This window comes from Camarhynchus parvulus, chromosome 4A (assembly GCF_901933205.1).
Source record: "Camarhynchus parvulus chromosome 4A, STF_HiC, whole genome shotgun sequence".
NCBI lineage: Eukaryota > Metazoa > Chordata > Aves > Passeriformes > Thraupidae > Camarhynchus > Camarhynchus parvulus.
The window spans coordinates 8,145,447-8,158,026 of NC_044600.1; the positions used below are offsets into that span (position 1 = coordinate 8,145,447).

The following is a 12,580-nucleotide window of genomic DNA, read 5'->3' on the forward strand; positions in this document are numbered from 1 at the left end:
GGTATTACCTTATTTCATGCCTCTCTGAAAGACAAGGGGATGACACCTATTGACCAGAACCTCGTTTCTCCACTCACCAATCAAACCCTTCCCTCAACTCAAACAGAAGTGACAGAACAATTCTTCCTTTCCCTTATCCTCTGAATATTAATGGGAACTGAAGACTGCAGTGTAAGTGTGTAGAAAGACAGGTCAAGCTCCAGATGTAGGTTTAAAGATCAGTCTGCTCTCTGCTTCAGCATTCCTACAGCATCATAAACTGCAAAGCACCAAAATGCTGCCCTGGCCAAGACAGTACCTCTTTGCTTGTGCTGCTTGGTGGAGGATGCACTCCCACATTCAAACTCTTGGAAGGCTCCTTCTTCTTCTGCTTGTGGTCATGCTGGAGAGACAGCAGCTGTGTCTGATCTTTGGGGAGGGTTCTGTGCATCTTCCTGTTGTGCTGCACATCTTCCATCTTCTGAAAGCAGAGAGTGATGGACCTCAGAGACAATGATGCCTTGGAGGACAACCAAGTTGCCTGCTGGAAATAGTGGCTTTTCAAAGAACAAAGTGACCACAATTCCAGCAGGGCTGACAGAAGAGTCAGAACCCTGAGCAACAGGAAGAATAGAGTGGCACCAAACACGGTTTGGCTTTTTAAACAGCATGTCAGAAAACCATGTTTGTTCTTTTTACTTTTACTAAAACCAGAGGTCTTTAATCAAACGCTGCATGCTTCTGTTTGATTACAAATCAATTTGCAGCTGAAACATTAGAAAAAACATTGTGGTCAAGGTGCCAGACTTGATAATGACAGTTCAGCATTAAAATTAACCTCTGCTCCACTGTTTTTGTGAAAAAGAAATGGTCCTGGTTACAACATGAATGCAAAATGGGGACTGGAGATTTAAGCTTAGGTTTAGCTGATGCTGGAAGCTTTCAGGGTAAAGGAATTTCAATCAGACCAATTCAGCACAGAGGAACAGCAGGGATAAAAGTGGGAGAGGCAGTGTCCCTGATGTAGATATGGAGGGTGACTCAGTAACATCTAAGTCAACTCAAAGGAAGGCTAAATCTGAGAACAAGAGGCAGTAAATGCATTAGTGAAGTTCCTCCTTGGTCCATGACTCAGAGGATGGGAACACCCTCAAGGAACTGAGACATCAGATTCAGAACAGGGAGCTGCAAACTGCTGTCAGCAGACACCCTCTTCATACCTGCTTCTTTTCCAATTTCCTCTGTCCATCTACTATGAAGTATTCATCTTCCACAGCCCTTTTGTCTTCTTTGCCCCTTTCCTCTTTCCTCTGACTGACTTTCACCTCTGGCCACCTCTGCTCACACTCCTGCTGTCTTTGTAGCTCCTGCTCTCGCCTCTGGTGCTGGAAGAAAGCCAGAGAACAACACTGCTTACTTTACTTTACTTTAGTACTCACCAGTTACTCATGCCAGGGCTCATAAATCACAAGGCCATTTCCTGCTCTGCAGTCACTAAAGGGGGGACACCTGACACACCACAGAGCAAAAGTGGGCAGGGACAAGCTGCCACCACCGTCACTGCCAAACCTGAAGTGAAACCTCTGCCCTTTTGGCAGCCCAGGGCAGATCTGTTATTTATGAGGCATGTGAGATCTCCCTGACAGCTGACAACTAATCTAATGACAAATGTCTTCCCAACATTTCAAGAAGGAAGGGTTTTTTTCCAAGTGTTCCCATTTTGCTGGAGCAGCACTGTGCTTCACAGAGGTCAGCTCTGAAGCGTTCACACAATGTTCAAGTCATGTCAGATACAGGAGAGAAGAGACACATTGGTGATTTTTGTGTTGTGCCACAGCAAAAGAGAAACTGAGGGGCTGGAAGTGTGTCCAGAGAGGGGCAGCAGAGCTGTGGAGGAGTCTGGAGCACAGGTTTGATGAGGAGCAGCTGAGGGAGCTGAGGCTGCTCAGCCTGGAGGAAAGGAGGCTCAGGGGGAACCTTATTGCTCTGCACAACTCCCTGACAGGAGGTTGTAGCCAGGTGGGGTCAGGCTCTTCTCACAGGTAACAAACAAGTGGTGCCATGGCAGGTTTAGATTGGATATTAGGAAAAAATTGTTTACTGAAAGGCTGGTCAAGCATTGGAACAGACTGCCCCAGGGAAGAGATGGAACCAGCTCTCCTGCAAGTGTTGAAAAAGGTATGTGGATGTGGCACTTAGCACCAAGATATAGTGGTGGACATTCAGTGCTGGGTTAATGGTTGGACAGGATCCTAGAGGTCTTTTCCAACCTTAATGGCTCTGTGATTTTATGATTTAGCCCTGCCTCTAAGACAACAGTGTGTCAGGCAGCTGAAAAGGCCATCAGCTGTCTTTTAATACCTTAAACAAAAGCAGAGCTAAGACTCTGGACCACACCAACAGACTGCAAACTGGGAAATACATAAGAGGAAGAAATGGGGATCTCTCACCCCATCTACCAGGGCTACCACCACCAAACCTACTAAAGCAAAATGCCCCTCCCTGTCTGCTCTCAGAGCTCAGGGCAGGTTATCAGCAGCAAAAGGACAGAGTCCATCTTAAACCATGGTGTTCAAAAGCAACACAGGTCTCCCAAGGTCCCAGACTTGATCCAGGTTGAGCTGACAATTTAACACAGCCCTCTTGCCCTGCAAAGCCTACTCCCTACAGGCACGTTTTTCATCTGTGATGAGACATGGAATAACAGCACAAGCCAGGCCCCTACATCCTCCAGCCTCCTCCTCTGCTCCTTCTGCTGCTCGATGCGCTTCTGCCGCTCTGCCAGCAGCTGCTGCTTGTACTTCTCCTGGTCCTTCAGCTGCTGCTGCTGCCGATGAGGGTCTGAGCGGTTCTTGTTCTCCTGCTGCAGCCTCAGGAACTCACGGCGGAGAGTTGATTCCCCCGGGAGATTAACGATGGAGCTGAAACAAAGAGGAGGTTTCTAAATGACAAAACACAGCATTACAGAGAGAACAGAGGTGCTTCGAGAATGTTTGTTGCCCTGCGTTAGCAAATCATGACATATCTCCAGTAGTTGACTCTACAGCTGCACTTGGTGTGCTACAAACCAGCCTGAAGCTGATTATTGGGTCCTTCATTTGAGAGTTTCCCCCCTACTGCAAGGAAACTAAAGCAGCAGCTTATTACAGACATTTTATACTCAGCAGTTATGTTTGACAGCTACAAAACAGTTAAAGCTACCAAAGGGGACCCAGGGGATTCGGGATTCAGAGCAAGTTAAGAAAGCTGTTCTGGTTGAGGAGAGCTGCCTTCAATGAGAACAGCTTGGGCAGTCAAATTTTCTATTTCAGTAATAAAATTAACCTTGGTTCTCCTTCATCTTCATTCAGCTCATCATCTTCCTCCTCACTTCCACTGTAATCATAGTCCGTTTCTTCTAAAAAAGAGAACAAACAAACACCAGAGGAGGATGCTGTTATTTAAGACATGATCTTGAACTTATCTCTGAGCATTCAGCCTGAACTACAGGCTAAGGAGGAACTGGAATTTAAAAGTCACATGTTGTAGAGGGAGGCTGAGGGAAGGCAAAATATCCATGTACATAATTCAAAATCTAGTTCAGATAATGATTCAGGGCAGCCCCTTTACACACACGCACCTTTTCCCATGACTGACTGTATTGGTTTTGCAAAACTAACCTACTTCCATCATCTGAAACAAATTAGGCTAAACCCACAGAGAAACCCAACCCCCAGAGCACCACCAGCAGAGGGGTTCTCAAAAAGACATTTGGACAGGACATGAAAGCTTGCACTGCCCTGCTCTGCTGTCATGGCTATGCTGAGGCCACCAGTAAATCCAGGTTTCCTTTTGTATCAAGGGGAATAATTAAGTAAGAAAAAAAAAAAAGAAAACAAAAACGAATACTAGTTTTAGCACAATGTTTTAAAAGCTGATCCATAGTTTTAAAGTCCTCTTCAAGACTGACATGAAGGCAGTTTTTATGGGATAATTTCAAACTGGTCCTACCCTGCATTGTTGGCTGTAGTACATGCTAAATTGTCACTTCATTTTTTTGAAGTTACTATTTTGAAGTGTGTAGTCTGACAATTCCACACTATTCTCCTTTTCAGAGGAGTTTTGATTAAAAATAGTATTTTCAGGTCAAAATATAACTATTTATGAAGAAGTGACATCTTTGCATTCCTCCACCCCTCTCAAGGGCATTTGTGAGATATTCCAACTCACTATCTTTTCATTTCAGTGTGCTTTGAGATTCATAGCTGAAAGAGGTGGCAGAATTTGCAACTACTACTGGAGTCAGTAAATCTACTTTGCAACAGCAATTTCATTTTAGATGCAAATATCCCTGTTGTCAAATCAGAGCATTTTCAAGACGCCTTCCAACACCATAGTGCTTTCCCAGTTTGCTCTCACAGTCCCTGATCCTCACAGCGTTTCTGGCAGCATAAAACATGCTGAAGGAGAAAAGGGGAGAGAGGGTCAATAGGCCATGTGTCTCTGTCCCCTTTGCACAGCCCTTAGTCTGCCATGCACAGGCATTTTCACAAGTATCACCCCTATTCCTGCACTGCTTCTTCCAGCTTTTGCTCTGAAGGGTAAGGCTGGCATTTGGAACAAATTTTCTTCATACACGCTGTGAAGGAAATGATTCATTATAATATCTGCATTTTACTGGAGCTCGGAGGTCTTTTTTTGTGCACTCTATTTCAAAACACTTAAAGAGTCCTGCTGCCCCCAAAGAACTCACAGGACGAAATTACATGGAGATCCAACAGGTAAATCAATTGGATTTGGGACAGAAATATGAACAGAGAGACCAGGAAACACTTGTGGCTCAAGAAAGCAGAGACCCAGACTTCACTTGGAGTCCTTGCTCCCTGCTAGCACCAGGGCTGCTCTCAATAACTCAAGGTTCCAAGGACTTTAGCACTAAAACACTATTAAGGACCTAAGCTTCAACAAAGGAGTCTTCAAAATGGCCCCACTATCAAGGACAATGCTTTCTCAATTTTCCTAGTTCTAGTACTTCAGCTGCATCTGCCTGGTGCTCTGCTGCCAAAATCTGAAGAGGACATGCTCTCTGAAGTGTGCTCTATTTTGGTTTTGCCACGTTACCCTTTTCTCCTTTCTTCTTCCTTGTCCTGTCCAGGTGGTCCTTGAGCATGATGCGCACTTGCCGCTCGTTCTGCATGTCGCGGATGAAGGAATGCTTCAGCAGGGTCTCCGTGGATGGACGGTGCAAATAATGCTTTACAAGGCAGCTCTCAACAAAATTTAGGAACTTCTTTGACCTAAAAAAGACACCACAGTGGAGAAAGAGCAATAATCCTTTTCAACTTGTGGACCAAACACTACCTGAGTGGTGGAAAGCACTAACTTTGCAAGGTTTCCTTCTACACAGGAACTGAGAGAAACAATTTGAGTTCTGCCACCAGTGAGACTCCTGTGACCAGCACAGTGCTGAAGGTGAACTCCACCTCACCACCCTCTCAGAGGAGTTGTTACCTTGAATTTACATCCTGATCAACAAAACCACAATCTGGCCAACACAAGCCTTTCAAAAATGCCCTTGACCTTTTGATAAGGTGAAGATTTTCTTTACACACTTAATTTAAAACAAAAAGTAATTCTCTGTTAGGGCAGATGACTGCCATTAGCCCCACAATGTCCAAGCAATCTGATAAAGCCCTGACCCCAAGGAGCACAGCTAAGCCTTCCTTGCTTACCCTGCAATTTTGGCCACAGACACCAAAATGAAACAACTGTCACAGTTTAGGCAGAGTTCAAAAAGAAAGGTGTTGCTTCCCAAAGGTCAACTATATCTGCCCTCTGGTTCAATCCAGCTCATAGAAACAGCTTAGGAATCACCTCCTAGATAACTACATGATTTAACAAAATCATTGTTTCTGGACAAGGGAGCTAAAAGCCCTCCTAAGCCCACTGCAGAAAAAATACAGTTTTTTACACATCTCTTTACCATTTTCTGGATTTCAACTTTGGGGGTGGGTTCCTTGGGATGAGGAAGAGTGCTCTCATGGGATGCATGTCACACAGTGCTGCAAAGGAAACCAGAAATTATAGAAGGATGTATGTATCCCCTGTGACCTCACTTCCCACTTCCAAACACCTCCACTTCCAACATCACAGCATTCACGCCAGAACCCCACCAGGAGCCAACCAAATTCACACTACAGCCAAGAAATCAAGTCTCTGAGTACACAGAGATTTCCAGCTAGAATAGATTCAAAAGAAAGGCTGCAAAGCAAGAACAAGTACAACTTTCTTCATATTTTCTATATATACAGCTTTGGAAGGACATAAAAAAGTTCATATTTTCCCTACACAAAAGTGTGTTTGCACATACAGAGAAGTTAAAGCTGAGATTGAAACATTTATCTGGTTATTATGTCTGGCTTCTGGCTTCAGACAAATTATAAGCTCCATTTTAACCAAACTCTTCACCACATTTTTCATGGCATATGAGAAAACCTAGGATGAAGAAAAGCTGACCCAAAGCACAGAGTTCACAATAATTTCTCAGTCTGCCTCCACCTGCCATTCTCACATTTGGTTCTGACTTTGACATTTTCCTTGGTATGTTCAATAGTACATGATACAGTGGCAATGAGGGGCAGAAGTCTGGTTTCTAGCTCTGGGTCCCAGACACTGTTGTACTACAGTAAACAAAACACAAGGCAACAGAATATAATCCACAGTATTTCCCTGTCAAAACTAGGGAAAACATCAAATACATGAGGAACTGGCATGCAGAATTACAATATCTCTCCCAAAGAAAACTCCCCATGGACTAAGCTTCAGTCAGGCTAAAGTGCTCCTGAACTCCAGCTGGCTCCTGCTAAAAACCAAGTCTGATGGGAGAGCAGCCAAGTGGGTTGTTTAAAAACAGCCTACGTGCTCTCAGGCTCAGGCCAGAGTTTGATGGATTTCATCTCCCTTGCCTTCAGCAGCGACCAGATACCCCACACATCCCATCTGCTCTGCAGGAGCTGGGCAAAGCCACCAGCCCCCCATGCCAACAAAAATGCACGAGGACCTTGCACCCACAGGTCTCTGCCTGACCTGCAAGAGGCTCTCTGGGGGAGTGAGGGGGCAGCAGGCTGGGAAACTGTGGCAATCTGCTTTCAGGCTGAGTGTGGCCATGGATCAAAGCCATTACATGTGAGTAAATGCCACATTAGTCCCAAAATCTGTCAGAAACAAGTCAGTTTCAGAGTAAAAAAATAACCTTTAGGCCTACCTTCTTCCACTGCCATAATTTTTTTAGTGACCTAAACCCAAAGGCACTCCTGTCAATATTTTCTGCTAACATATCAATCACTTCTACTTAGTTGTATCCACAGGCAGCAATCAACAAACTGATGCTAACGAGAGCTTTAAGAAAAGAAGTTTTGTTTTCCCAGGAAATAAAGGCAAGGAACCAAAATACAAACTGAAAGAGTCTAAAAGGAAGAAGAAAGCAAAAGAGTCCAAATGAGAAAAAGTCACAAAGGGTTTTTAAAGATACAGATAGAACCAGAATTCTGTGCATTAGCCAAGCATGAGTTATTTTAGCACAGAAGAGCCCCACCTTTATACCAAATCACTTACGAGGAGCTCCTTCAGCCATTTCAATAGCAGTGATTCCCAGGGACCACAGGTCACTCTGCAGAAAAAGAAACAGTGCTCATTGCAGCTTGCAGCATTCAAGCTTGGTTGTTTTGCTTGTTTGTTTTCTTCTTGGGTTTGGGTTTGTTTTTTTTTTACAGTTTGCCTAGATCTCTCCTGGATCATGTTGTTTTACTTGGAGTGAAAAATATTCTGCTCCCTTCCCAGTCCCTACTGAGCTTTTAGGAAACGTGCTAATAGCCAGAAGCTTCCTATTCCTCATGCAACTCTGATCCATCATTTAAGCAGCCAGCCCCAAAATGCAGACCTTCTGCATTCAAAAAACAAGAGCCAGACAGAATATAGCAGGCACTGTTTAAATATATGTCCTAAATCTGTTCTCATGAGGCAGCAAGAAACAGCAGTGCCTCACCCTTCTCCTTCTGGCCAAAAATAATTCTTGGTTTTAATGCTTGTTTCAGAGCAGTCATTGCTGAGTTTCGACACTGATGGAACAAGAATTGTAGTCAGGCCTAGGGGTCTAATTTTTTCTGTACAAAGTCTCTAGTCACACGTTTTTGGGCACATGAGAGGAGAGTACATTGTGCAGTCAGATTTATGCCACAATGTATGTTCAGCTCAGTTAACAGAGTGAAGTTCTCTTTATCAGCTGATCTGGATGCCAAGGGCCACGTTTTGATCATGGAAAGTAAACTGCAGCCACCATCAGTGTCTGTAAAAACTTCACACGTTTCCACTTGATTAATCATGTGCATTATTTCACTATTCTTTGTATCTAAATGTAGCCAAATGAGAGGCACATGGCCAAACAACTTGCAGAGTTTCTCTAAAACTTATATTTTAAAAAAACAGTGACAGAAAACCTTCAGAGGTTAGAAGGAATAAGCCATTACATGAATAGCAGCTCATGCCCAGCCCAGCCCTCTAAATGTAATTTTATCAAAACAGCCCTCTCAGTCCAGCTGCTCTGAACTCTTCACACAAGCTGAAAGCCATCAAAGTTTGTGGAGGGATTCAGCAACAAAACTGGTGGGGATTTCAAAAATCCACAATCCGGACTTGTAATTAAGTAAATGACTGAAAATTAAGAGTCTTCAAGGGGTAGTACTGCAGGTTTTGAGGACAGTGAACCATCCAGGCTGCAAGGAATTTTGGTTTGGAGTTCCAAAGCATGAGAGGCAGACAGGTGTAGGGGAGGATGAGCAGTAAGGTTTGTAAAGCCCAGTGTGTATACAAACACATTTATGTGGATATATTTGTACTAGTTTGTCTTGTTTGTTTGTTCTGGTTTTTTTGAAGAGCAAGAAGTTCCAGAGCAGCTTCTTGCTACTTAGCCCTTCCTACCAGGTGTAAGTCTCTGTGGAAAGACCAACTCTGTGCCACCTTCTGAGTCACAGCACTGTTTGCAAAAGTGCTTCCAAAACCCTCTGCTGATCAGTTTTAAACTACCATCTGCAGTATCTGTTTGGGAGCAGACAAACTGGGATTATTACTGAAGGCAAAGAAAGCTCAAGAATTAGGGCTGCACATTCTTTATGATTTTATTTTCTGGTAAGTACACATTCAGAGAAGGAAATCAACTGGGTACAGGGAATGAAGACAAGAGATGAACTTCTTGAGGTTTCAGTAGAAGATTGGTATGATATGGAAAAAAAAATAAAATTCTTCAGTCATGACTGACACACACAACATGACCTCACTGGGCCAGCGCAGCACAGAAGGGAGAATCACAGCCTCTGAATCACCAGGAAATGGAGGCAGTAACAGGTTCTTCTCATAAATATTTTGGAAGCCACGCTTGGAAGGAGAGGTGCAAAGTGGCAATGGAGAGAGCACCTGAACTAAAAGAGTGACTGCAGGGTCACCCAGAGGATTCCTGCTCAGAAAACCATTCCTGGAAAACATGCTGCATGGCAATGCCCACAACTGAAATACAGGAAATTCTGTGCCTCAGCACCCTGCCACTGACCAGAAACCATTCCACGATGGGAAACCACTTGCAGTCACATGTTCATGAATGAGCAAAGGGATACTAATTACTGTCAATTAACTCGGGATTCAGAGCTGAGTACAGAGCAGAACAGCTCTACCACAGTGTGCAGTGATTTGCCATATTAATATTACACTACTTCAAGTATTCCTTTGGAACTCCTCTCTTCCTTTCTTTTTTATCCACATCTACAAACTTCTTAGTACTTTTTTATTGCTGAGAAGTTCATGAAAGTGTATTTCATGTACTAAAAATTCAGAAAAAATACTCACAGTGAAACTTCACTCTTAAAAAGAGCTGCCACCCACATATTACAAATACTACTGTTTGTACAGTTCTAGTATTATTGTGATTTATAAGTCAGGAAGCTGGAACTTTTCAGATAAGCAGATTTCAGCAATAACCCACATGTTTTCTTACCTTATGGAGTGTTCAACACTTACTCTGTAATCATATGTAGAGTCTGGGTTCTCCTCACAAGCAATGACCTCTGGTGCCATCCAATACGGGGTGCCAATAAATGTGTTTCTTCTCCCAATTGTCCTGTCCAGCTGAGCACTTACACCAAAATCCACTGAAAAGCCAAGAAGAGGTAAAGAAATCAGCAAAAAGTTGTATCCACATGGCAGAGTGAGTGATTGGTCACTTTCATACTGTTAAGAACATTAAACCTTTGCCCTACAATATATATGAATATATATACAATATATGAAATCTGAGCTCCTCCAGCATGTCTCATCCAATAGTTGAGATTTAACTGCCTCTTTTTTTTTCTTTCTTTTTGACAAAAGAATTAAATAATGCTAAATTATTATTTAAATTATTTATAAATTAGTTAGCGTGCTAAATCTGCCTGGTGGGTTAGAGGAATTGCTCTACAATACATTATGGAATAATTTATGCTTAATTTAAATGCTTCATTGAGTAGGACTCAAGGTCTTCAACTAGACTAAAAGAAAAAATAGTATCTACACACAAGGCAAATTTGGATTGTCTAATATAGCCACTTGTGAAAGCTGGAAAGAACCACCATATCATTTCATTCTGAGGTGTCTGGAATAAATTCTTCTCTACATTTATACACTATCTCAGAACAAACTGGAGAATATACTACTTTATTCTCATCTTAGATCATTATGTTGAGCGAATCCTGTGGTTCTCTCTGTGCTGAAAAGGGTGGTACTTTCAAAAGGACTGCACAGCAAAACGGGTTTGTTTACATATGAAAAGGGTCCATACAACCAGTAATTATGTGATTGTATTTCTCTTTGAACAAAACACCAAAATACAGTAATTGCATCCACTGGGATAGCACTGGAGTGGTATTCACAGAGGAGACAAAGGAGGGGGAAAGAGGAGGACTGAAAGGACACAGGCCCGTGGTTACCATCAAGGGGCAGATTTTCTCATTGATGTTGTCTCATTGCAGATTATCTGCAAGCCAAAATCATTTGTAGTGCTATAATTTCATGTGCCTGCTTAGCAAATCTTCTCCAAGAAGAAGGTGGACCTGACATTTGGGATATTCTGTGCTCTGTGCTTCTGATGGGAAGTGCACACTCTCACATAGAAGTGGAACAGAATTGAACTGAGAACCTCTTGGCTTTTGAGCTTCTTTGCCTTAAGACACATGAGCTAAATCTCTCTGGAAAGAACTTTTTTTTCCTTCTTTTTAAAAATCATTATACTCAGTAAATCTGTTTCATTTTTACCCAGAGTTAGAAAGGTTTAACTGTTTTGTCAACCATGGGAAGAATATTGGAAGTAGTAATTACATAAGACCATAAAAAACCACAACACCCCCATCTTACCTGTTTTAAGAGGGAACAGCTGACAATTAATACATATGATTTAGAGACTACAAGCAAAATCCTGCCTTCATTGAATTTGACAGCCCAACTCCCTTTGAGCCAGGTGTTTGCCACAAGGTTAAACCATAATAAGATTTGAAGTACCAATTTCCACTTGCTCCAACCAAGCATGCTACCCCACATCCACAAGCCATGTTTCTTATTTGTTGTTTTCCAACTCTACAGTGAATTGTTTTAGTTAAAGAGAGAGGGACTGTAAAGATCATCACAAATAAGAAGTGTTCCCCTTGAGATTTCTCCTTTAAAACACTTCCCTGTGATGTCTTTCCAAAACATGAAAGACATCTCAAGAGAGATACGTACTTGAGTTTAGTTTTACGAAGTCAGAAGTTGGCAACACTGACATGTTACAGTAGTAAAAGGAAATGAGTAAACCCTCCAACTTTTCTGAGAGATGACTGCTATTCAGTGGTAGCCCTTACACATGAGGAATTCCATTTATTGTCAGATTTATGCAAATCTCTAAGATCACTTCCTTTAGAAAAATGGATTAGCAAAATTTGTTCCCCCAACTTTTTCACTCTGGAAGTCTTTTGCATGCCAGGATCCTCTGCGAAGTCCTGATGGTGCTGTGACTGCCTGCACTGCCCTCAGGCTGTGAGGGACACCCTTGCAGAACAGTTTACATATTACTTTGCAGAACACTTCACATTTTCAACTCTTTCTACATTACACACACCTTGTAAGCACAAGCATTAATGATCCTTGGCACACATCCTGCACTTAGGTTACCGAAAGTTCTCTCTGAGTCAAGACGGAAATCTTAAATTTTAACAAACAGGTTTCTAGCACACATTTAAGGAAACTTACCCAATTTTACTTCTGCATTTTCTGTGAGGAGAACATTCTGCCCTTTAATATCTCGATGGATGACATGGTGAGCATGAAGATGTGCCAATCCCTAAAAGAAAACCAGATTTATTCTTTCTTCCTAACATTACCCTGGCTATGGCACTGTTGCCTTTTTACACTTTTGCCCTTTTCAGTCTTTATTCATAAGGAAAGTCCTTTAGATGTTACTAGCAACATTTTCAGAGAGGAAGGACAGCAACCCTAAGTTTCATTTTCCTCTTCACCACAGGCCTGACAGTGGTGGAGCATCTCATGTGAGGAGAGGTGTAGCAATATT

At 42.6% G+C, this 12,580-nt stretch overlaps 1 protein-coding gene across 2 annotated transcripts in view; it reads right to left on the minus strand.

Moving 5' to 3' along the window:
• NRK (Nik related kinase) overlaps nucleotides 1–12,580 on the minus strand; it is an 88,019-nt gene that overhangs the window by 39,424 nt on the left and 36,015 nt on the right. Inside the window, exons 6-14 of one of the 2 annotated variants that reach the window (XM_030967365.1) lie at nucleotides 12,262–12,352; nucleotides 10,024–10,154; nucleotides 7,573–7,627; nucleotides 5,942–6,020; nucleotides 5,080–5,255; nucleotides 3,304–3,376; nucleotides 2,705–2,900; nucleotides 1,200–1,364; nucleotides 299–460 (exon numbers count right to left, since the gene is read on the minus strand). In XM_030967365.1, the coding sequence (XP_030823225.1) occupies nucleotides 299–460; nucleotides 1,200–1,364; nucleotides 2,705–2,900; nucleotides 3,304–3,376; nucleotides 5,080–5,255; nucleotides 5,942–6,020; nucleotides 7,573–7,627; nucleotides 10,024–10,154; nucleotides 12,262–12,352 (1,128 nt within the window). The remainder of the gene's footprint in view (nucleotides 1–298; nucleotides 461–1,199; nucleotides 1,365–2,704; nucleotides 2,901–3,303; nucleotides 3,377–5,079; nucleotides 5,256–5,941; nucleotides 6,021–7,572; nucleotides 7,628–10,023; nucleotides 10,155–12,261; nucleotides 12,353–12,580) is intronic. The other variant, XM_030967364.1, reaches the window with a different exon arrangement.